General features: G+C 34.4%; 1 protein-coding gene across 2 annotated transcripts in view; it reads right to left on the bottom strand.

The window, feature by feature from the left end:
- The window catches only part of NADK2 (NAD kinase 2, mitochondrial), a 42,085-nt gene that overhangs the window by 14,792 nt on the left and 2,990 nt on the right, over positions 1–24,303 (bottom strand). For both annotated transcript variants that reach the window (XM_033110955.1, XM_033110954.1), the window contains exons 2-7: positions 16,336–16,424; positions 15,337–15,425; positions 14,259–14,340; positions 8,291–8,374; positions 6,782–6,918; positions 1,955–2,033 (exon numbers count right to left, since the gene is read on the bottom strand). In XM_033110955.1, coding sequence (XP_032966846.1) covers positions 1,955–2,033; positions 6,782–6,918; positions 8,291–8,374; positions 14,259–14,340; positions 15,337–15,425; positions 16,336–16,424 — 560 coding nt within the window. The remainder of the gene's footprint in view (positions 1–1,954; positions 2,034–6,781; positions 6,919–8,290; positions 8,375–14,258; positions 14,341–15,336; positions 15,426–16,335; positions 16,425–24,303) is intronic.

A 24,303-nucleotide genomic window follows, 5' to 3' on the forward strand; every position in this document is an offset into this window, starting at 1 on the left:
GATAGACCAACCAAATCACTACTGCCACAGAAAATAAAAGCATTCAATCTAAAATTTACTGAGACTTCACTGAATTCCCAAAATCTTATCAATTTATCTCAGTTTTCCTCCTGTTATAAGTGATTTAAAGCTCTCAGAAGTTACAACCTCTAAAATATACAAACAGAATAATTTAAGCCACCAAATGGCTTCCCTAGAGTAAGCATAAACTCAGAAAACATTTTACCTTTGTCATCTACTTATTTTAATATAGACTTTCTGCAATCTCACTTAAAGCTGTTGCTCTCATCTATCTTATGTCTTTAGCAATAATGACTAGATTATATCACTGATTAGAGTTACGTTTTCTTCTGCTCTCTTCAGTCACTATATAATAGTATCCATTTTGCTTCCATATTGCTTCAAACTTTCTATATAGCAAAAGAAAAAACTATATATAGCATGTCTCACTATGACAGAATACATGTTTTACACTTTATTAAGTTCTTGAAAGAATATTTTTATTTCTTTGAAGAATATATTTTACTTTTAATAATTTTTTAAATTATGTATTTTATCACCTTCCAAAAAATTAAGATAGCACTACCTTTATCTTATTCATCTTTACATCTCTAGGGACTCGCATATTACACACAGCACCATATATTTTCACTGAATAAATTCTAAATTATATTCATCAAAATAATTACAACTACTCAAAAAGATTGTTCAAATCATTCTGTTGAATCAGGCTTTTTTCTTTTCAGTACTACCTATGTAAGTCATTGGTTAAGATGTAGATATTTTTTCTAACGAAAACAAACTTTTCTCATTATAATTAAACTACTTATGAAAGGAATGTCATATGGAACTTAATATGAAAGAAATATTATGACTTATAAAAAACAGAATTTTAGAATATATGGAATTCTCAGTAAACTATGGCATCAACTGCATGGCCTTCAAAAGGTCCCATGGTTCTGGTAGCAAGAAAGTGGGACATTGACTCATCTCTAATCTTCAACCCAAACTTACATATATGAAAATGAGAAGGCAAGTTCTAAAGTACCACCAAGAGTTAAATTAACTTTATATTATGGCCATCATTCTCTAAATGGTAACTAATGTTACACAAAAAAAGTTTTGCAAAAAACAATTCTGCTGACAATTTAAGTCTAAAGTATATTCAACACCCACAATTTTATCAGTAATAAAACACATACTATATTTTTATACTCCTAATGGAGAACTTTATTAACTTTTTGCTAATAATGGTTATAAATCTCAAACTGTGAATACACTTGCCTTAGGATGTTTCACTAAGAAGGATGCAATTATCACTTATGTAGTATTCTTGCCAAAAATGTTTAGTCCAAATCTTATCATGCAGAGAAGGAAAAAAAAAATCTAACATAAGGCATATTCTGCAAACCAACTGGCTTAAGACCATTAAAAAATATTAGTATCATGAATGACAAAACAGGATAGGGCTAAGAACCTGTTCTTAATTAATTCAAAAGGGCCATGATGGCCAAATGCAATGTATGATTCTTAATTGGACCTTGAATAAAAACAAGCAAACAAACAAATCAGCTTTAAAGGACAATATTAAGATAATTAGTAGGGAAGTTTTAATGTGGGATGTCTATGAAAGTTTTGTATCAATTGCAAATGTTTTCCTTACATCATTCTCTTAAACATTTATAAAGCACCTACATGATAGATTAAAGGCTCTGGGAAATACTGCTGTATTTTGTTTAACCTAGGGTTTCACAAACTTTTGGTCATAGAACCTTCTTTCCTCTAATATGTATTAACATGTATGGAGGTTTCGAAAATATGTCATCAAACATTTCATTTCTATTACTTATATAGTACTAATTATTCACAAATCCTAGGTTGTAGAAGTTGAATAAATATCTAAAATATACTAAAACATTAAATTCCAAACTCAAGGTCATAGGTTTAAATGTACCTGGATGATAGACTTTCCCCAATGAAGACTTCGTTTAGTGCTCTTACTGGCAAAAGCTGGGGTGCTGAAACCTCGGGCCCTGCAAGTAATGAAGAAAAAACATCCCAGAGAACTCTTTAAATTTTAGGAAAGTTATGATATAAATTTTATAAAACACTAAAATATCCGTATTTTTGTTTTAATAATGTTGAATCTATAGTTCAACATTATTAACATATAAATCAAATATCTCTTATTTAAAGTATTCATAATATAAACCTCAAAGTCACCTAATATAGCTGCAATGAAGCCTCTGTCTCTCCAAAATAAACCTTAATCCTCCTTGAAACAATTTTTCAAGAGTGATAAAATGTTATTTATCCATCTCATAAAATTTTTGTCATCACATTTAACTTGGTTTTACTCTAGAAGCTGCAGAGGTGGAAATGATCAAGTACTTCCACAGAAGAGCCATTTCGGATTTAAGCAGCAAGTTATATGCATGGCTCATGTTGGAAACCAAATCAGTTAGGTTAGAGACAGATTTTTTGTGTGTGTTTATGTTTGTTTTGTTTTAAGAAAACCTCAGGAGCGTTTTTAACAACAGCAGCATTGGAAGAACACTGCCACATCTCCTTTCGTGACTCCTAAAAAAATGTCATCTTTTCTTTTTTCATTCTATAAGGCTGTATGCACAGCTTAAGCAATCTTCCTTGACGATTACTTAAACATCACTCCATCACACAAAATCCTTCAAAGGATTTCCACTGCTTTCTGGATCAAAATTGTGATTATTAACTTTTTATCTTTTATCAGTCTCCAACTGGAAATGCCAACCCCATCTTCTCAATGTCACCAATAGTAGATTCATTGCACTCAAGAATCACCATGGGACAATTTCTCTTTTCTGTCTTCTCCACACTTTCTCCTAAGTCATAGCTTAAAAGTCCACCCCAATTGTGGTAGCTAGCCTCCAAGATGGTCCCCAATGATTCCTGCCTCCTGGTATTCACATTCTTGTGAAGCTCTTCCTCTCACATCATACCAGGATTGATCTATGCGATCAATGTATGGCAGAAGTCATACATCACTTCTGAAATCTGGTTAAAGAAAACACCCTGGCTTCCACCTTAGCTGCTCTCTCAGAGCTCTTGCTCTGGGGAAAGCTATTTCCTGAGCAATTCAGTGGAGCAGTTCACATGGTGAGGAGCTGAAGCTCCCTGCTAACAGCTGTGGGATGAGTTGGGAATCAGATCTTACAGTCCCAGTCATGTCTTCAGATGCTGCTGACTTAGCTCCCAGCTTGACTGTCACCTCCCAAAAGATCCTAAACCATTACTGATAAGCTAAGCTGATCCTGGATTCTTGACCTTCACAATCTCTATGAAAACATAAATAGTTTTGTTTTAAGATGCTAAATATTGGGATAATTTGTTATGCAACAATAGATATCTAATATACATTAGACATTTAATACACAAATAAAACTTTTCACCATTGCACCAATATAACCACTGATCTAATATTCTCCTCTGAATTGCTAGCCTGACTATTATATTCTTCTGTTTATATGTTTATTGAACATTAATTACATGTATCTAATTTCTTTTGGATTATTACTGCCTAAAGGGGACCCAACTATTCTTGCAAATAGTATAACAAGTTGTCATTACAATTCCAAGTACCCTTTGAAAACTTGTTATTTGACTAAATTACAAAACGGGCTAACATTATCAGCTCAATCTCATAATACAGTAGAAAACAACTCGACACAAAAAGGTATATAAAAAAATTTGATGTGTTTAATCAAATTTGATTGCACTTATCACTACAAAACCTGCTAACTTTTGAAACATACTTTGGTACTAGATATATATATTCTCATACCTAATAGTTTTATAAATACAAAAAGCTAAAAGGTATTGTTTAAATTATTTTTCTCTACCTAAGATAATTACGAATAGAATTTATTTTACCTCTCCCCACAGATTTTTTACAAATGCTTAACTAACAGTAGGTACTCATTAAATATTACTAACTAGTAAATCTGAATTCTCACCATCAACCTGTAACCATATGTTTTTCTTTTATATGGTCTTGACTACCTAGAACCATTTTTCTTCATCCTAATTTTCCTTTCCATATTGCACTTTTATTGTCTGTGCTTGCTGAATTTCACCTGAAATCCTTTGTCAAAGGAATAAAATATGTAAAATCACTTCAAGTCTCATTAATCATCTTAATTCTGCTTATATGTTTTCATGCTAATTGACTACCAAACATTACCTAATCACGAAATTGTTCATTTAAACTTGCTTCCATAGGACGTGAAAAAATTGATTCAATACCAATTAACAATTTTCTATCCAAAAGAATAGACTAAAATTAATTATAATTTCTATTTTTAAATACAGAATTGTTATACTGTACTAGTGGCAGGGACTGCTCCTCACACTGTCATGCTGCTGGACTATGTTTCTAGGTCCATTCTCATTGGGTTATACCCATGGGACTAGGAATAGCCATTGGAATATGAGCAAGAGTGGTGAAAAAGCCTGGTTCCTAAAAGTTCCCTTGAGATTCTCTACACTGTCTTCTTCTACCCACAAGGTACAGAGCATCCAATGGAAGACTCAGAGGCTTTAGCTGATGTTAAGAGCCACTGTTTGGAAGTTGCCTGAACACCCGCTGCACAGTGAGATGAGTTAGAAATAAACCTTCATTACATTAAGCCACTGAAATTCTGGGGTTGTCTATCAAATCCATTCACTTATCCAAATGAATATGACCAGGCTTGAAATAAGAAAGTTACTAGTTTATGTGATAAAATTTTAAAAATAATTAATTAACCCTACCTTCCCTGGAAGGTATACAGGTAATAAAAATGTACTCTTCTTCATTAACTTGTATACAAATACAATCTAGCTAAGGATAGATTACACTACACAAAATGGAAAGTTTCGTTTAAAGTTACATCATTCCTTTTTTAAGCTGAAAAGTTAAAAAAACTAGGTATGTTTTCTTCTCTGTTATCTTTTGTTCTGAATTAGAAAGCTAAATAAGGGATCAAACATGGTGGCATATTTATAATCTCAAACCTCCTCCTATATTCAAAACTCCCAAATGGCAGTTTACTAGGAAATGTTACCTGCCAACTTAAAGAGAATTTAAATAGGAAATATGAGACATACCTTGAAAACTTACTCAATTTTTGTCTCAGAAAATAAAGCTCTAAAACAAACGAACAAAAAAACCAACCTCTGTCAAAAAAAACAAAACACCTCTAAAATAGTGTCTAGACATGGTACATATTATATACTTGTTAGTAATAATATTAAAATGATTTTAAGTATAAGCAATTTCTAGTATTACTATTGAAAAATCTTACACTATTCTGATTCCAGATTCTTTATATATAAAATAACTTACTCCAACTACAATCCCCACCACCACTACCACTTCCAGTTCCTCTCTGGAAGCTTGAAGGAGGTTTTTATCCCTAGTATTCTGACATACTTGATGTGGGACCTTTTACCATTAATTATGCTAAATAGTTTGTGAGTCAATTCAAAGACTAGCACTTAAGTTTTGAGAAATGTTCTTTTATTATTTTTTAAATTTTGAACATTTTGTCTGTTCTTTTTCTAAAACTACCATAAATCAGATGTGAACACCCTGATGTTAATAAATTTATATCTAATTTTGTTTCTATATATAATAGTTTATAAACTAAAAACAGTGAAACTGAGCAATGAATCTTTGAATACCAATCTATAGCTTTCCTGTTAGACTGTTGATGTAAAGAGCCAAATTCTGAAAGTCTTTTGGTGGTGGCAATAACTTCTTTTAGTGACGAATAAAATTTCTAGCTAAGATTTTTAAATCTTACTTAGTAGTTACTGCAGTCTTTCAAAAACAGTAATAGGAATTCAAGTGCATGTAATTACTTGAAAGATTTCTAAAATCAAATGATTTTTATTCAGGGAGAAAAGGAACATCTTTAAAACATGACAAAAACATAGGAACATGCTAACCTATAAAGCTATATATCACCATGAAAAACTGAAAAATAAACATCAGGAACCATGACAAGACATACACAGAAAGCAGATATGTGAAAGTAGCTTTTCCAGATAAGTTTAGCCAAGAAATGACACAGGAGAAAAACAGAAAATCTAGGTATTTAAGATATCTCTTAAGATCTTCTTGCATCATGAAAGTCTTATAGTTACTGGGAAAAGTACAAAAGTCCACAAATAAGTTCAAAAAGGAGAATTTACTTTAACAACTTATAACAAAAAAGCTTGCATATCACCTTATGGTAATTTCTCTTTGCAGCTTATACAAATATTTGAAACATAAATCTTAAGGCTGGGATGCAGAATTTCCAAACAAAAAAAGTTTTAATCAATAACTATAACTATAGTAAATATGTTTCAATATAACTATATAAATATATAATTATTATGAAATCTTCCACAGATTGGCTTATTTTATTTCTACTGCTTTGTTTTTCCTTTTTGACATTTCAAAGATGAAGGCCAAGAATCTTTCCTTAAATATCATCGATCCCCTTGGACATTTTATAATCCTTCCCTAATCTACTAGATTTCAAACTCACCCTAGAAAACATTTTTTTCTAGAAATATGCTGTATTTGTTACTTCAGTATCTAATTATAATAAGTTTAATCCCTGAAGTAGTTTGCTGTACATAAGTCTTAAGTGTTATCAGTGGCACTAAAATCCCCAAGTAAGTTAATTATAAAGTATTATTTCTAGAAATTAGAGATTAAAGGAACTATAAGTTAAATATTGCCCCAAATGCATCTAATTCCCAATCTACTTACTTTCATCATGAACTCTTTCAATGTTGAAGGCTCTACTATGTTGATTCAAACTTAGTTGCTGTTCGTGAAGGTCCACAGGAACAGGGTTTATGCCGGTCCCTTCAAGGTATAACCTGATTCGCTGCCTCCATAACCACCTTGGAAGAGTAAAGGAAAAGCAAGTTATGTCAAGATAGAATAAATGAAAGATTAGACATTATAATTCATCAAATTAAAACGTTAATGTTAAAAAACTAGTTATTCCATGAATAAATCATACCAGAAAAACCTAAAACCCACAGATTCCTGCTCCAAGACAGACTTAGATGTTTCTCTTTTCAACTATAATGAAAATATCTAATGTATGTGTACAAAATCTCCCAAATAATTTGAAGTAAAGTCAAATTCTTTATCAAGTATCCATTAAATCCAAGATACTGTTTTGCTCATCAAAAAGTATAACATATACAAAAAAGAAAGCATCCTGAAATTAAAATAGCACTGTGTTAAGGTGATTGGATTAGATAAAAATCTGTCCCCTAAAATTCTGTAATGATTTTTTTTCACAATAAAAGCAAAAAGAGATCAATAACAAACATGTAAGATTACACTTAAAACTTAAATAACATTTTTGGTAAAATAAAGAAAAAAGATTTAATTGATTTCAAAACCAAAAACTGATGTATCAAAAAACCAACGGGACAGATCCTGCTAGATAAGTATACGGAAATATACAGACTTGCTAGCTATAAATTTAGTCTTTGTAGAGGTGCCAAACTCCTGAAATGACCAGAAACTAGAATCATTATTAATAAAATGATTCCAGAAGTCAAGAATATTTAATACAATTTCCCAGATACCCAGAGAAAAAATTTTCTCAAACTATAAAATCGAGTCCAAATCAGGAAATAAAAAGTAATCCAGCCCAGCTCTCTCTAATATGATCAGGCAACTCTATCTCAGCCCCTCCCCTCCACTCTTCTCTTCTCAGGGCATTATCATCACTGAACAAATTAAGTGAAAGAAATATGAAAAAAAAAATCCCCAGCACTTAAGAAACACCTAATACATAACTTCGAAAAACCAAGAATCTGAGCAAGGTTGGAGTAAATCTAACCCTCAGTCCTGCTGGATAGGAGAAGATGAGGATAAAAAATATAAAATCTCAGACAGTTTGAACAATTTTAGCCAACTGTTTTAACTACCTTTCTACCAAACTGCTAAAAACATGTAACTAAGGTTAAGAAAGTAGAGACATGACCTCTATCTCATCAAAGGAGAAAAACCTCTACCTGCAATTATATTATAGGCCAAGTGGCATTTATCAGGGTTTCTTCACATAGTTCCAATTGGACAAGAAGGAAGGCAAGTTAGATGTGGTTGTGACTCAGCTAATGTATTACTGTTTTGGCTACTGTTATAACTATGGACTAATCCAATTATCATCTAATTTGTTCTGTTTAACAGCATTTTTAATGGCACACATTTAAGACATTTATATAATAGTATATAATAGTACGAAGTTCCTACCTGAACTCACCACGATAGAACTTCTGTAAGGCTTCTGGGAAGGAATGTGTATATCGAACAGGAAGACATAAATGACCCTCAGACCTTTATTTTAAAAGGCATTTGGGATGGTGGAAAAAGAAGAAGAAAAAATACTTAATTCAAAAGGTATCACTAAACTACAGAAAAAATACTTAATTCAAAAGGTATCACTAAACTACAAAAATCACAAATGAAATTTTTAAAATTTCTACTCTACACTTCATTTTTTTCCCACAAAATTGCCTGTACTTTCAACAAGAACAAAAAAAAAAAAAATAGACCAAATACAAATAAGAGTTTAAATCCAGCTTTATTGCCATGATACATAATACTACTTAGTTTCCACATTGTAGTGAAATTAAAAAATAACAGCAAATTTGCCGCTGATTGACTACCCTGCAAAATTATCTACTGGTACAGTGGTGTTTGCATCTTACCTGTAAATTATTTAACTATTAACTTTGGGCAAGTCACTTTAGCATTAACTTCCTCATCTCTAAACAGGTGATAAAAACACCAATCTCTAAAAGTCATTCAGAGGAATGACCTATTAATAAATAGTTTCGAATAAACTATATGAAAATGCTTTGAACCATAAATCTCTTTTAAGTATTTAAAATATTCCAAGTCACTAAACAAGAACTCAGAAAGCTAATCCAATGTACTCTTTCATTTATTCAAAAAACGTATCAGGATGAACTCCTTCAAGGAGTTAACAGCTTTATGTCAAAGACAGAATTTTTTTTTAATTGCATATTATAAAGTGTTAAGATTGCCTATATACTACCATAGGAAGATGAGAGAATATGGCACCTAACATGAGAAAGGAAGGTGTCCAGGAAGCTCAATCATTATCATTTGTAGAATGTTTTGATCTTGAAGAAAAGGTTGAAAGTAGGCTTGGTAAAACAAACTCTTGATAGTAACTGCAAGTTAACTTGTAAGTGTGAAGAGCAGAAAAAGAGATTTTTACAAATTGTGACTACTCAGTTATCTATCTGTCCTATCTGCGAGGGCCAACACTAAGGTTAAAAAATGTTATATTCACTGCAATACTTTACATGGTGCTAAGTATACAAAAGGTATCAACAGTCACGTTGCAGAACAATACCTGCTGAGGTCAACTGCAGATCTAAAAGACTCTAGAGAGAAGAGTCTGTCATGAAGTCAGTCAGATATCAGCTAGGACTGTAAGCATCTGAAAGCTCGCCTTGGCCTGGAGGATTCACTTTCAAGGGGATTATTCAAGAGGCTGAAAACTGGTGCCAGCTGTTGGCAAGAGGCCTCCATTCCTCGCCATGTGAGCCTCTCCATAGGGCTGTTTAGGTATCTCATCATGGTGGCTGACTTACTCCAGAATGAGCGATCCAAGAGACCAGAAGCTGCAATACCATTTGTGACCTAGCCTTGGAATCCACACTGTCATTCCATATTCTATTGGTCACATAGGCCAGCTCTGATGGAATACAGAAAGGGGTAGGGAACCCTAAAGGTGTATAGATACCAGGATGCCATGACCACATGCCACCACGTGCCCTCTATCCCATTCTGATTAGTAAGCATTCAAATGTCATAGTTACCAGGCTCAGTAGAGTGAGTGCAGAATACAGAAGAGACCAACAGAAATTATGCATTTAATTTAGATGAGTCCATGTGAATGAGCCATCTTTGAAGTGGATCCTCCAGCCCAAGCCCAGCCTTCTGATGCCTGCAGCCCGAGCTGACATCTGACTATAACCTCCTGAGAGAACCCAAGCCTGATCTACCCAGCCAGTCTGCTCCCGAATTCCTGACACAGACACCATGACAGATAATCAGTGATTATTGCTGTTTCATCCTCTAGGTTTTGGGGTGATTTGTTCCACAGCATTTGATACCTAATACAGAGGAGAAGAAAATTAAGTTGAATGTTAACTTCTGGGATTATTTCTGTATTGTGAGGCACCATCGTGCTTAAGAAAAAGAAGTCAGGCAACCTGAATTATTGAAGAAGCTAGGAGGCTTAACACATTTCTGCCTGAAGTCAAGAAGAGAAACCAAAGGACTTCTAAAACCTACTATTCTCGATAGAAATTAGAGAATGACACCGTCTATTTATCAGTTTCGAAATCCCCACAAGCTTATGAGTATTAAGTCATCTTTTTAAAGGGAAATATATTTTAATAAACAGTATAAAATGTGATCACTAAAGTTAAGAATCCTTACTTTAATGATATGCCATTAAGAAGTTCTAAAATACGCACACATTAACACTGAAGGCAATCAGAAACTAATTATTGAATCAATGATCTCAATTACTTATGCTCAAGGAACATCTGCTCAGCTAGGCCAGGGTCCCAGCCCTGTTCCCCAAGATCATTTAATTAATCATTCATTTCAAATGTTTGTTGCCTACTAATATGTGTCATAGTGACAGAGAAAACACAAAGCCCTGTACTCAAGGAATTAATCAAATGGAAGGAGAATCAAGCAGAAAATACAAGGAAGGGATAAGTACTCTCTGTACAGGGACTTAAAGTCAGAGTCTAGGAGACGCACCGGCATTGAATTAACAAGAACGACACAATGAGAAAGTGGTACGAGGCCACTGTGGGCAAAACCACATACAAAAGTATGAAATAACATGGGCCTTGTGAAGAACTCCTGACTTACTCTTTCAAATAAGCTCTTCAACAAAGCTCCTCAGCAGAGCAAAAGCCTCCACGTGTGAGCCTCCAACCATGATGTTAGCAGATGCTCATATGTTACATTTGCACTTAAAAACAGCCTCTGGGGTGGAGGGTGGAGGAAATAGAAGAAAGTGGTCAAACGTACCAACTTCCAGTTACAAGGTAAGTGCTGGGGATGTAATGTACAACATGGTGATTGTAGGTAACATTCTATGGTATATTTGAAAGTTATTAAGAGAATAAATCCCAAGAGTTCTTATTACAAGGAAAAGAAACTTTTTTTGTATCTATATGAGATGATGGATGTTAACTAAACTTATTGTGGTAATCATTTCACAATATATGTAAATCAAATCAACATGCTGTATACCTTAAATGCAAACAATAGTATATATCAATTATGTCTCAATAAAACGGGGGGGAAAATGCAATTAAAAAAAAAGGAAAGAAAGAAAGATCCTAGGCTATTCCTAGGAGGACTTCAGTAATATATTTTTAGCTGAAGAATGTATAGTGCCTGTGGGTAAATGAGGATAGATGAAACTAGAAAAGCAGTTAGGCAACAGACAGTGAAAGATCATATGTATTATGCTAAGGATTTTGCAATGCATCCTGAAGGTCGTGGATTTTAATTAAATTATTTTAATTAAAGAGGGGATGCAATCAGGTTTGCACTTTGGAAAGAACATGAATGCAAAGTAGAAAGGATGGGTTGGAGAGGGCAAGACTGGAAGCTATTACAGTAAAAACAAATTATTAGGTTGGTGCAAAAGTAATTGTGCTTTTTGCAATTATTAACCTTTTAAACCACAATTCCTTTTGCACCAACCTAATATAAAGGCCTGAGCTATGTTTAGTAGCAGTGAGGATGGCAAGAAGTGGATTCAAAGGTAGAATCCCTAGAACTTAGAACTAGGTCCCTACACCAATTTGATAAGGAAGATGGGGGATGGGAAATCACAGCTTCAGAGCTGGTTATGACTCCATTCAAGTGTGGTGCGGGAGATGAAAAGTGATAGGTTCACCTGCAGAAATGTTACCTTTTTAATGCCACTGGACACACTCAAGTAGAGGACAGTATGGCTAAAATAGCATGTGGAAAGGGAAAAATAACAAGAAATAAGAACACAAAATAATAGTCAGGGGCCACAAAATAAGTCACAGTTAAGGCAACCAACCACCCCAGTTTGCCTGTGACTGACAATTTTCTTGGGACATGGGACTTACAGTGCTAAAACTGGGAAAGTCTCTCGCACAAGATGAGTGGTTCACCCTAGTCATAGTAAAGAATTAGATTTTATCCTGAGTTAGATGGAGAGCAACCATAAGATTTAGAGCAAAGAAGTCACATAATATTATCAAACTTTCATAAAATGATTGCTCTGGCTGCAGTGGGGAAAAGAGACTATAAATAAGAGTAGAGGCAGGACTGATGATAGATATAAGATTTTGGAGTCACTAGGATCTAAATTAAAACCATAGACATGAATCAGTTATTCTAGAGAAAGTATACAGAGTGAAGAAGAAAATAGACATATGAAAACAATAGTACTTAAGCAGTGACCAAAAAAATAAGATCTTTCAAAAGACATAGAGACAAAGAAGTAGCATTAGAGATAGGAAGAAAGGGGTGTCATAACTGTCAAAGTACAGATGCAGCAAGGCAGCAGTTAGCACCAAAAATTTCCCAGAAATCAAGTAAGACAAGGACTAAAAGGTCCAGTAGATTCAGAAACCAGGATGCCACCAGTTTGCACGTCAAAGGCAATGTCAATGAAGTGGATGGGCAAATCCAGGACAGACTGCAAAGGTATAGAGAATAACTGTGAAGGAAAGAAGTGGAGACACCAAGCTTAGGGGTAAAAGAAAGGCAAAGAGACAATAATCAGGAGAATGACACAGGGTAAAGGATTTATTAAATTTTCTTGAAAGGTGGGAGTCTTAAATTTTTAGACTGAAAGGAATTACGTGCAAAGGGAAAGAGGAAAAAAGGCAACAAACGACGGGTCAAGATTTCTTTTTTAAGCATGAGCTTAGCTCATCCAGTGACTTTCATTTCCTTGATGAGATAAGAGAAGGGTATGTTGAAGGAAGGAGGTTACAAAAGTGGAAGACCCACTCTTGAAGTAGCTACCACAGGGAATGGGGAAGAGACACGAGTTGGGCCACAGGCAAGTTTTTTTGAGACACTCTGAGAGCATAGTTCTAAGTGCTACAAACTACCAATTGAAAGTAAATTTGGAGCCACCAAGCCAGAGTTTCTGGGATTTTTTTCCCCAGATGGCCTCAGCAGTGCTGATGCAGGAATAGGAAGGATGATAGCGTGATCTAGGAGTAAGAAGAAAGATGATGATACAAAATATTTAAGATATTTGTAAAAACAAGTGATAAAGTAGGGGAGAATTAAGAAAATAGCAGTGATCACTGCACTAAAAGTCAAAGGGCAGATTTAGTAGGACTGAGGGAATGAGACAGCTGTTAAGGCAGGAGGCTGTGGTCAGTGTGGAATTAAGCTTTGAGAGATGGGAGATTCCAGATGATCATAAAGCCCAGGTATGGTCACGGCTGTGGGTGGCTGGAACAGAATGAGGGTAAGTGTCAGTGAAGCTGAGAAAAGAAAAGAAAAATAAATGACAGTACAGTTTGGTCTATTCATTAAGCCAATGAAGTCACCAGAAAATCAGTGACGGCATAACCAGGAATGTAGATGAGAGCCATGAGGAAAGACAGAAGATTGAACAATGTTAACTCAACCCTTTTCGACAATACCACAGGTCACCAATACTCACCTAGGTCAAGGGGCAGGTCTATTCTGCCACAGACACTACTCCCAAACTAACTGGGAAGTCAGCTGTGAGGACGTGTCCATCCTATATCAAAATTTCTACCACCAATGCCAGCTAAGTGCATATATATGCTAAAAACACTAGCTCTTTCCTTAGAAACAACTACATAGAAGAGAACTTGACTAGAGGTAGAGATCACTTTTACAAGCCTAAATTTAATCACTAAAATGCGTCTGGAACATAGTTCTAACGCTCATGATAGCCAGGAGCAATGATGCCTCCACTTAAACATTACGTACCGTAGTAAACTCCCTGTAGCAACAGAGCTCTGCAATGTAATTATGGGACAAAAAATAAAGAAGAGCTTCCAAATTTTAAGATGTATCATAAACAGATACTCGGAAAAGCAAAGCATAAATGTTTGTATGCATAATATGCCACACACAAAAAAAAAAAAGCCAAACAAACAAAAAAGAACATGTTTTTCCTTACCGCTCTGGATCAGTGTTTACTCCAATAACTGGTTTAAGTCTGTCCAAGACTTTACTTGCTGCCAGTAGCATTGTGCCATCACCTGAAGGACAGAAGACATAATCAGGCTTGTTATAAGTCTAGTTTGTAACATCACTGGAACACTAGTACGTTTAACAATCACACCCCCACCGCATCCTAACTGCCTCAGTCTGCTCCACTTCCTTTCTACCCACGATCCCTTCGCATTACCGCTCCCACTCTCATCTAGGATTTCTCAGCAGTGGCAGAACTGACATTTTAGTCCAGTGGGGAGCTGTCCTGCGCACTGCTGGAAGTTTAGCAGTATCGCTGGTCTCTATTCACTAGATGCCAGTAGTATACCTCAGTTGGGAACCACTGCTCTAATCCTATCCCTTCTATTAGCTAATTCTCTTTCCTTCTCTCATAACATCCCTCCAAATTCATAACTTATTTTAATGAGAATATATCCAACAAGGTGTCCCACTTCGGATTTTTCTCTCCAACAAATGTTGTCAATTTAAAGCTTTAGAAAAAATGTTCACTAACTTAATAATAAAGCTCAGGAAAAAATAAGTATGAGCATATTTGGGCCAGAAAGGGATGGAATTTATCTAATCTCAGTAAACTCTTCAACAATTTCAACTTTTTTTTAAAGACTGGCATAATAAACCAAAATACAGTTACAACGAATCCTTTGAATCGTATTGGAAGCTACACGCATACCTTAAATAGACACACAAATATATGCATGGAGCTTCACAGTAACATCATTCACTAAGAGTGAAATGTTATATAAGCACATCTTTTTAAACTGATCCCAAAGATCCAAATTCACTGAAGTTTCTATAATGACAATTTTTAGACATTCAAAGAATATTATAATGAACACCCATATAATCCAGTATTGTTTAAGAGATAAAACATTACACATACAGTTGAAGCCTGCTGCGTACAGAATTACCTCTTCGTAGAGGAGACACTGAAGGCTTCATTACAGCTTGACCACAGGGTGTTTGGAAATAGCATTAAAGAGCGTTTCTGTGTTCCCACATCTTTACTTCTGTAAAAGTATTACCTCCAGCAGCTATGACAGCATCAGCCCATTGAACAGTTTCTTCATTATATTCTCTCCTCTTTACTAGACGAACCTCAATTCCCTCATTCCTAAGACAAAAAAGTAAAGGTTATATATATATCAAATTTCTACTAATAACATAAAGGAGTATGTTTTTTGAGAGGTAGATTACTACAATGGATATGTAAAGTAAACAATTCTGTTTTATAAACAAATTAATGTTTAGCTTTGTAAGATTAGCTTCATTTTCTCCTAATTACAACAGCCAATTAACTACGTTAAGTCAGGAAGCATAAGAATAAACTGAAAGTTAATGACCACTCTAAATCTCTATGTGCTTTAAAAACATCCTTTATAGCTCCTGACAAATAGCAATATTGACTAGAATTTCATTTCATTTTCTCTACTCTTTCGAATACTAAAATTCATTAATACAAAAATAGCCCAGAAGACTAACACCTTGAGAGGCAATTTTTTATGATAAAACTGAACAGCCATTATTTTAAATTCAGCAAACAGTCGCTAAATGCCAGACACCGGAAGAGTGACTGAAAACTTTCTAATTTGCATGTTCTCACACTGAGTCTCCTGTATACACATAAATTTATTCACTGACTACATTTAGTCCCAAAGTAACTCAATTTCTATAATGATAATTTTTAGACATTCAAAGATTATAATGAACAACCATATAATCCAGTATTCTGCTTAAGAAATAAAACATTACACATACAGTTGACGGCTGCTGCGTACAGAATTCTTTGTAGAAAAGACACTTCTTGAGCAGACCAAATAACTCAAAATCCGTGCAGTTTTCAGAGTACGATAAAAATTCCCTTAGAAACACTATAATAATCAAGTCCATTAACAATATAATTTTCTTAAAATGATTTTTGATGGCAATATTGATTAAAAATTTAATGATTAGCTGCTAGCAAAAAGAAAACCAGGAATTCCTGAATACAAAAGCCCACCCAAAGTCCAATCCCACGGACTTACCGTAAACTATCTAGAATATGCTCTACATTTTTGGTGTGAATATGATGTCGTTCAAGCAGTCCACTGTAGCTAGAGCCTTTCAATGCAAGCTACATCAAAATAAAACAAATTTTATCTTATTACATGATGTATATTACATATTATGTTATATTTCTTTAAAAAGTCCTCTGTAAAATAGAACAGGATTTTTTTTTTTTGGAAGGCACATTTTAATGATGAGCTGTGAAAGTTGTTTAAAGTGAACTGGAAAGTTGATTTCAGAAAATCATAATTTGGTTTTAATACAGCTTTAAGTTTCCTGAATCCTGTAGTCAACAGTATCTCAAAATTTGCATGTTTTACAGCTTGAGTGTTTTCCTTATTTAAATGGATTTTTAACATATTGCATATGGCTACCTGAAGACCAAAGATAAACTAATATTTTAGAAGTCAGTTAGTTGACCTTTGTTCCACTTGGATTTGCAGCTCGCTTGCGTTTAGATTTATGAACTCTATTTGGCATTTACTCTATGCAATCCGTCCTGGTTAGCTCCCTCAGAACAAATAACTTTTAGATAGAAAAACATACCCTTCAAGAATTGTCTTTCTTAGTCTATTACAGTGATATTTTATGTCACTATTTTACCATTAATATTCTCCTTTTAAAGTATGTCTTCTAAATAATCCATAAAGTGAAATGTTGGGAGAGAAGTTTAGAAATATCAACGAACATCCATTTAACCAAGTAGGAAATCTGTCCACCAGAGTAAACGCTAGAATTGAAAAGCATGTTATTTTTTTTCTTCTCCAAATTCCCAGGCCTTGTCTGTTTATGATACAAAACCAGTTTTTCAAGTACCTGTCCAAAATAAAATCTTAAATATATTCTTTTGTTTTAAATTACTTACTGAATTATAAAGTAAACCTAATTTTTAGATAGCATTTTTAATATGTATTTTACTTTTTAAAGAAGGTTATAACAGCATGGAAGATGCATATATAAAGAAAATTTTAATTACACATAATCTTATTACCCCAGGATAATTCGTGCTAATATTTTAATGTCTACCTTTCCAATCTTATGAGTACTGGGTTAAGAGTTTTAAAATACATTTGCCCTCATCCTATAATCTAAAAGGAAATGTATGCTCCTCAAAAGAGCTGAGGACCAACCCATTTGGCTATTTGAAAATTAATAGATGACAATTCACAAAGATACACTAGATCAGACAGCCTGTACAGCAGTTTAAAGCCTAGATATAAGTCTCATTATATTTAGACAGAGCAAACCAATGACAAGAATATTTTTTTTAAGGAAAGCAGGGACCAAGACAATAATTGCCTTCATTTAATCCACAAATCAACATATATGAAGTTTGAAAAACTGTTCTAACAGTAGAATTTCTGAATATAGATGAACATAGCATTAACCTTCAGATTATTACTCTCATTACCCAACTACAGACCAACTAAAACTGCACTAACAGTATCTCAAAAAATATGGATCACAAAGCTTTTCATCTTTTCTCTCTCCCCGGGGACTCTCTAGTTTAAGACTTTCGTTAAAATAGATCTTTATGCTGGATGCTGATGGCTCCCAACTGCTCTCTCTTACCCTGGCCTATCTTTAGGGCTCCAAATGAATGCAGCCAGCTGTGTATCTGACATCTTTCCTTGGATATCTAACAGGGATTTCAAATTAATATGCTCAATATCAAGCTCTGATTTTCTAGATTAGTGATCATGCTATATTATTTTGTCACAATAATTATATCTCTTGAGACCATTTCAAGAGTGAACACTTTACACAGCCAGAAATTAAGCTCTACAAAATTAAATTTATTCATAAAAATATTTGATCGCCTACTATGTTCATTTAAACATTAGTTGAGCTCAAATGTATGAAATGGGGCACTGAAAACTGCTAAGGTTAATGAGAACTAATTCCTTAAGTCTATTGGAATAACTTTTATCAAATTTACTGCTTCCAACCTGCTATAAATAAAACTTAAGGGTAGATGGCCCTCAGACTTCAATTCCCAGCCCAGAGTTGTATCTTATGTTCCAATTTTTGGACAATATAGAACATGTACCCATGAACAAGATGTAAACCCTAATGTGTGGGTACTGTATATTCTAGTCTGTTGGTTCAGAAGCTTTGGTGCTTACTTCCTAACTCTCAGAAAATTAAGATTACTCAGCAGTTGAGTGTTAGGAAATTTTGGTTTGAGATAATGAAGGGGGTTGAATTTATGGGGAAAATAATTTTGGAAAACTATAAAAAATCTTGAAGTTTCCCATGATTTTAATAAGTTTTCCTACAACTTGAAAATTCCAAATCTAAATACAAAGTTCACTTAGCATCAGAACATCTAATATTGGAGTACAAATGTCATTTCATACATTCTTGCTCCCAAATTTCTTCTTGTGAATTATTTCTCTAATAACTCATGCTTCAATAAATTTAGAGAATACAAGTTCTTATATTAGTTGTTTTCTTTAAAGATCTAGCTGGTTGGGCCAGGAAGCTTCATTAACATGGACTGGCTAAACTAGGCCGACGAAAGATAAGGCATTTTTTTAAAAATCACGTAAAAAGCATCAACTAGTCTTAATCACTATTCAAGTGTCCCTTACATTTTTAAGTTTTTTGAAACTTAAAAAAGTTTTCAAAGGCTGTTAAGTATTTCAAGCTATTCCTCTGAAAATAAGACTTCAAGGATTTAAAAACACTTTAATCAGACAAAAAAACACGACTTCTTTGTAAAATGTTTTACAATTTTAGGTTAGAGAAATTACTGAAATTTAGAACAGTCTCAATTTTACAATGCTACATCTTAGATATTTGTGACAAAGTATTTATTTTTTCCCAAAACCTTCTTTTAGTTCTTATCTGCATTAAAAAAAAAAAATTCTTTTAAAAGATCATGCACCAGGATACATGGAAAAAGCAGTGTGAATCTAAAAAATCAACAGATACATTTCAGGGTAAGCAACAGTTTCTCCTACAAAATCTCCCAAAACCATCACCACATCCAAGGAAAATCTGATGTTAAAACACAATACAGCATGAAAAGCAAAAAGGAGGATTCTCAATGAACAGAAATTTACCATACCTTAAGGTCAGATGTGATAGGCATGCTATTTTCTAAGTGGCCCAAACATTTTTAAGTATCACAGACATTTTCACTTGACCAAAACTGAGTTTCTTACAAATATCACTTTTAAAAACTTGTCTTGTCAGTTGAATGTTACTACTTCGTACTCAATGTAATTTCTATGAAAGCTCAGTAAGGGATGTCAATAGGTCTTTTTAAATATAACACAAGAAATGCACAAACTTTTGAGACAATGACAGTTTGACATGTAAACTCATTAGCATAATTTAAGCACTCTTAAACGTTTACACACTTAACTAAATGGCACTGAGTGTTTCTCAAAATTGCCTTAAAAGGATTAGTGGCATCTAATTAGCAGCTAGAAAGCAAACTACATTCACATAGCATGATCAGGCCTAGTGCAGTGAATCCTAAGTATTTCTTCAGATATATAACATTTGGTGTTTATTTTGGATCATTTCTATTCCACTTATCCTTTCTCCCAGGCTCTCACTTTTACTTTCCCTGTTGTTCTCTTCCCACTTCTGCATTCATCTTTTTAATTCTGTTTACCTACTCCCTGATATGTTGGTATTGCTCAAGGTTCCATCTTTGGCTTCTTATCTGCTCCCACTTCATTTTGAGTTACCTCCTCACTCCAGGGACTTGATCTACCAAGTATACAAAAGTAATTATGAAATCTATACTGTTAGCTCAAGGCTTTTTCTAGAGCTACAGGCTCAAATTTTCAAGTCCTTACCTTTATGTCTACCCACAGGTAGATCAAGTACCTCTCCCCAAAACCATCTAAATCTGATTATATACTCCTCCTTCAAATTTGCTCGAGTCCCATGTATCAGTCAACAATACTTTCATTTACCTAGTCAACAGAATAAACCCAGATGTCACCTTTAATTCTCCCCTCACACTCAATCTCCACAGCCAATCAGTGGTGCCCAATAATTATAGTGTGTAAACTGTATCCCCAATCTGTCCTTTACATTCATGATGCCACTGCTTCAGTTCTGGACAATATCAACTCTTACCTGGTTTCAGGCAACAGCTTGCTTCCAGAATTTCTAAACCAGTTTTTTCTTTAAGTTTTTATTTCCCATTTCTCCAACCTAACCACACTACCAGAAGCCTGCTTTCATACTACTCCCAGAATGCGAAAGTCTCAAAAAAATTGACCCTCATCACTACATTCCTGTGTGAAAAGAGTAGGGCTGGTCAAGGATTGCATGCTGCTGCTAAAAACTGAAAACCACTAAGAGATAAAACCAACTCCTTCACATGACACCCAACACCTTATAAGATCCAACCTACATGTTTAGCCTCAATATACAAGGTCTGACAGTCAAGTTCGCGAACTTGTTCCAAGCATGTTGCTAACATTTTTTGATATCAGAGGGATTGTTCATTATGAATTTGTACCAACTAGACAAACAGTTAACCAAATTGACTATTTGGAAGTGCTGAAAAGGCTGTGGGAAAAAGTTAGACGACTTGAACTTTTCGCCAACAATCCATGGCTCTTGCATCACGACAATGACCCAGCTCACACGACACTGTCTGTGAGGGAGTTTTTAGTCAGTAAACAAATAACTGTATTGGAACACCCTCCCTACTCACCTGATTTGGCCCCCAATGACTTCTTTTTTTACCCGAAGATAAAGGAAATATTGAAAGGAAGACATTTTGATGACATTCAGGACATCAAGGGTAATATGACAGCTCTGATGGCCATTCCAGAAAAAGAGTTCCAAAATTGCTTTGAAGGGTGGACTAGGCGCTGGCGTCAGTGATAGCTTCCCAAGGGGAGTGCTTCAAAGGTGACCGTAGTGATATTCAGCAATGAGGTATGTAGCACTTTTTCTAGGATGAGTTTGCAAACTTAATTGTCCAAACTTCGTACATGCTCTTAAGCAATTTTAAAACTACTCTTACCATGGTTGCTACATCAATCACACCAGCATTATTATTAAAGAGAAAATAAACCGTACTACATGTAACAAGACTAAATTGTTTCATGTTATCTTTTATTTCAAATATGAGTGTATGTACTAAGTCGTGGTAAAATTTTTGGCTGCGGATTATAGTCAAAAACGTTTGAGTTTTTATTGTCAAAAAGATGAATTTCACCACTATCTTGCTAGTACTGTTCTCTCCCCCTTCACATATAAATTCTTCCCTATTCTTCAATATTTAATTAAAATATCCTAAAATTGAAAGATACCATTTCACTCATCGCATTGCCAAAAATATTAAAGTCTACTAAGTGCTGATGAGATTGTGGGGAATTAGGGGATGGTTCAATGCCTATGGAAAAGTTATTTGTACTTCTAATTGCAGCATTTTTTAAAAACAGTGAAAAAAACTGGAAACCTAACTATATAAACAATGGAATACTATACAACAGTTAAAATGAATCAACATGTATCAACATGGATAAGTTTCTAAACCAATAGTGAAGAAAAGCAAATTTCTAAATAGGCACATATTCTAAAGAATATATTATTGATATAACTTTTTAAAGAAATACAAAATATTATACTTTTTATGGACACAGTCATATTAACAAATATAATGTATGCATGCGAAAGGTATATATAACAACTTCAGGCTAGTGGTTACCTCTAGGGAGACAGGGAAGCGGAAAATTGAAAGGATGGGGTTTTAGTCATAACTACATTTCCTTTCAAAATACCTGAATATAACAAAATTAACATCTGTTAAGTCTAGATAGTTCAACACATGGAGTCTAGTTACTTTTTGAAACTGTTTTATATAGTAGAAATATTTCATAACTGAAAATCTAAACTTTAATAAGATCACTAAGAAGTCTCCTTAAAAGTTAAAAAAAAATTCAAAGGTCTTCTCTTCCCCTTCATTTCTGCCCTTCGCTGTATTATTCTCTCCCGTCTCTGTATTCCCGTGGAACCCTTATAGCTACAATAAGATTTAATGAGATGCAATCTGTTGTGACCTCAAGTCTAGAGAAGAAAATCATCACAGATTATGTTCTAAAGTGGAAAGATAAAAAACCTAAGCATCATGAAGAAGATAGTGAAGAATACCTAACACAACCTTGGTGACCAGAGAGAGGCACAGCAAGGTCACCACAGATGACTTCCTGTGAGAGTAATGTTTGAGCTCGACCTCAAAGGAAGAAGAGAAATTGGCTAGAGGATGGAGGGGCACTGAAAGCAAAGGCAGCTACAAAGGTAAAGACACTGAGGGATGCAAATGAAACCACACTAAAATACCATTTTCAACTACCGGGTTGGCAAAGACCCCCAAATATAAACTGTTGATGGAAAACCAAGTACCTTCATTCCCGGAGAAGGTATACATTGGTACAGCCTCTAAGGGAAGCAATCTGGCAATTACCTATGAAAATTTCAAATGCACATGCCTTTTGGCTCAGCAATTCCAGTTTTAGGTATTTACTTACAGCTTGATTCACACATGTAGGAATTAACACAAATATTATTAATTACAGAAAGTATTTTAATAAATTTAAGGCATCTGCACACAATGAAGTACTATACATACTACTGAAAAAAAGAACAAGGTGCAGAATAGCTTAAATAAATATGCTGTTGAGTAAAAAGAGATGAGACAAAGAAAAAGAATATTTCACTATGTTGAATATATAGATTATTTCTGGAATGAAACAGAAGACAAGAATTGATCAGAAATGAAGTTCAACTAGTAGACAGGAGTCAATTCATGAAGGGCCTTGTTTGGCACACTAAGGATCACAAAGGTTCACCTATAGCAGTGTTTCTCAAAGAATCCAGGGACCACCTGCAGACCCAGGGCACCAGTTAAAAAAAATGCTGAGTCAGCAACCTTAAGGTTGTGGTTCAGAGAGTGAATTCTTCACAAAGTGAATCGGACTCTTACAGGCAGCTAAGGCATTTGCATTTTAACAAATTCTCTAGGTGACCCTACAGGTCACGGGGAGCTTTTGAGGCGTTCTAAACAGAAGAGTGGCCAAGATGTTTACTTTAGATAGACCACTCTGGTGCCTGTGTCTGGAAGATTTGAGAGGAATGAGGTTTCTGTTAGAAGGCTCTGGCAGTACTGCAGATCATGTTCTTTAATTTGATAAATACTCACATTGCATACACTACACTCATTGCACACCACATGGCAAAAGTAGTATCTGCTCAAGAACTACAACCCAAGCTACACCATTGTTTTCAGGAAGAAGAGTAAGGGAAACCAAATCCAAGGCATTACAACTCCCAAATCTGCTAAGAAGGCAACAACTAGGAATAGTTTAACCCTATAATAGAAGGAATGCTAAATGAAAATTATTCTATCCCATTTTGAAAACATTTTTTTTTAAAAAAACCTATAATGGAAACTATTACAGGGATTTGCACCTGAGGTTGTAAGATTTGGGGTTTGGGAAGAAGAGAGCGGAAACTGCTCATTTCTTATTTGGTATAAATAAAAACGTTTTTAAATAAAACCTTTTTGGCCAATAAGATATGATTACGACGTCAAAACCCTTTCCAATTAGCTTTGATTCATCTACAGGTATATAATCTGAGTCTCTTGGACCCTATTAATAAAAGTTCCACATTTGCCAATAGCTATCTCTCTTATGTGAGTAAATTGTAATAACAATTGAATTAGTCCTTGCATGCAGTATAGGTAAAATCCTTTCTAGAAATCCTCTATTCACAAGAAAAGTCATTCATTAGTTAGGGGAAAGGAAAACCAAGATTTAAAAATTAGGCAATGTAACCAATAAGAAAGAGTAACTGAAAATCAAACTTTGACACAGTTTGAAGGATGTAAAACTATTTTGTACATGCTCTATCAACTAAGAAGTATTCCCTCTGATTGTTTATGTTTCTATAAAGTTAGAAAACCA

This window comes from Rhinolophus ferrumequinum, chromosome 7, assembly GCF_004115265.2.
Source record: "Rhinolophus ferrumequinum isolate MPI-CBG mRhiFer1 chromosome 7, mRhiFer1_v1.p, whole genome shotgun sequence".
NCBI classification, from domain to species: domain Eukaryota; kingdom Metazoa; phylum Chordata; class Mammalia; order Chiroptera; family Rhinolophidae; genus Rhinolophus; species Rhinolophus ferrumequinum.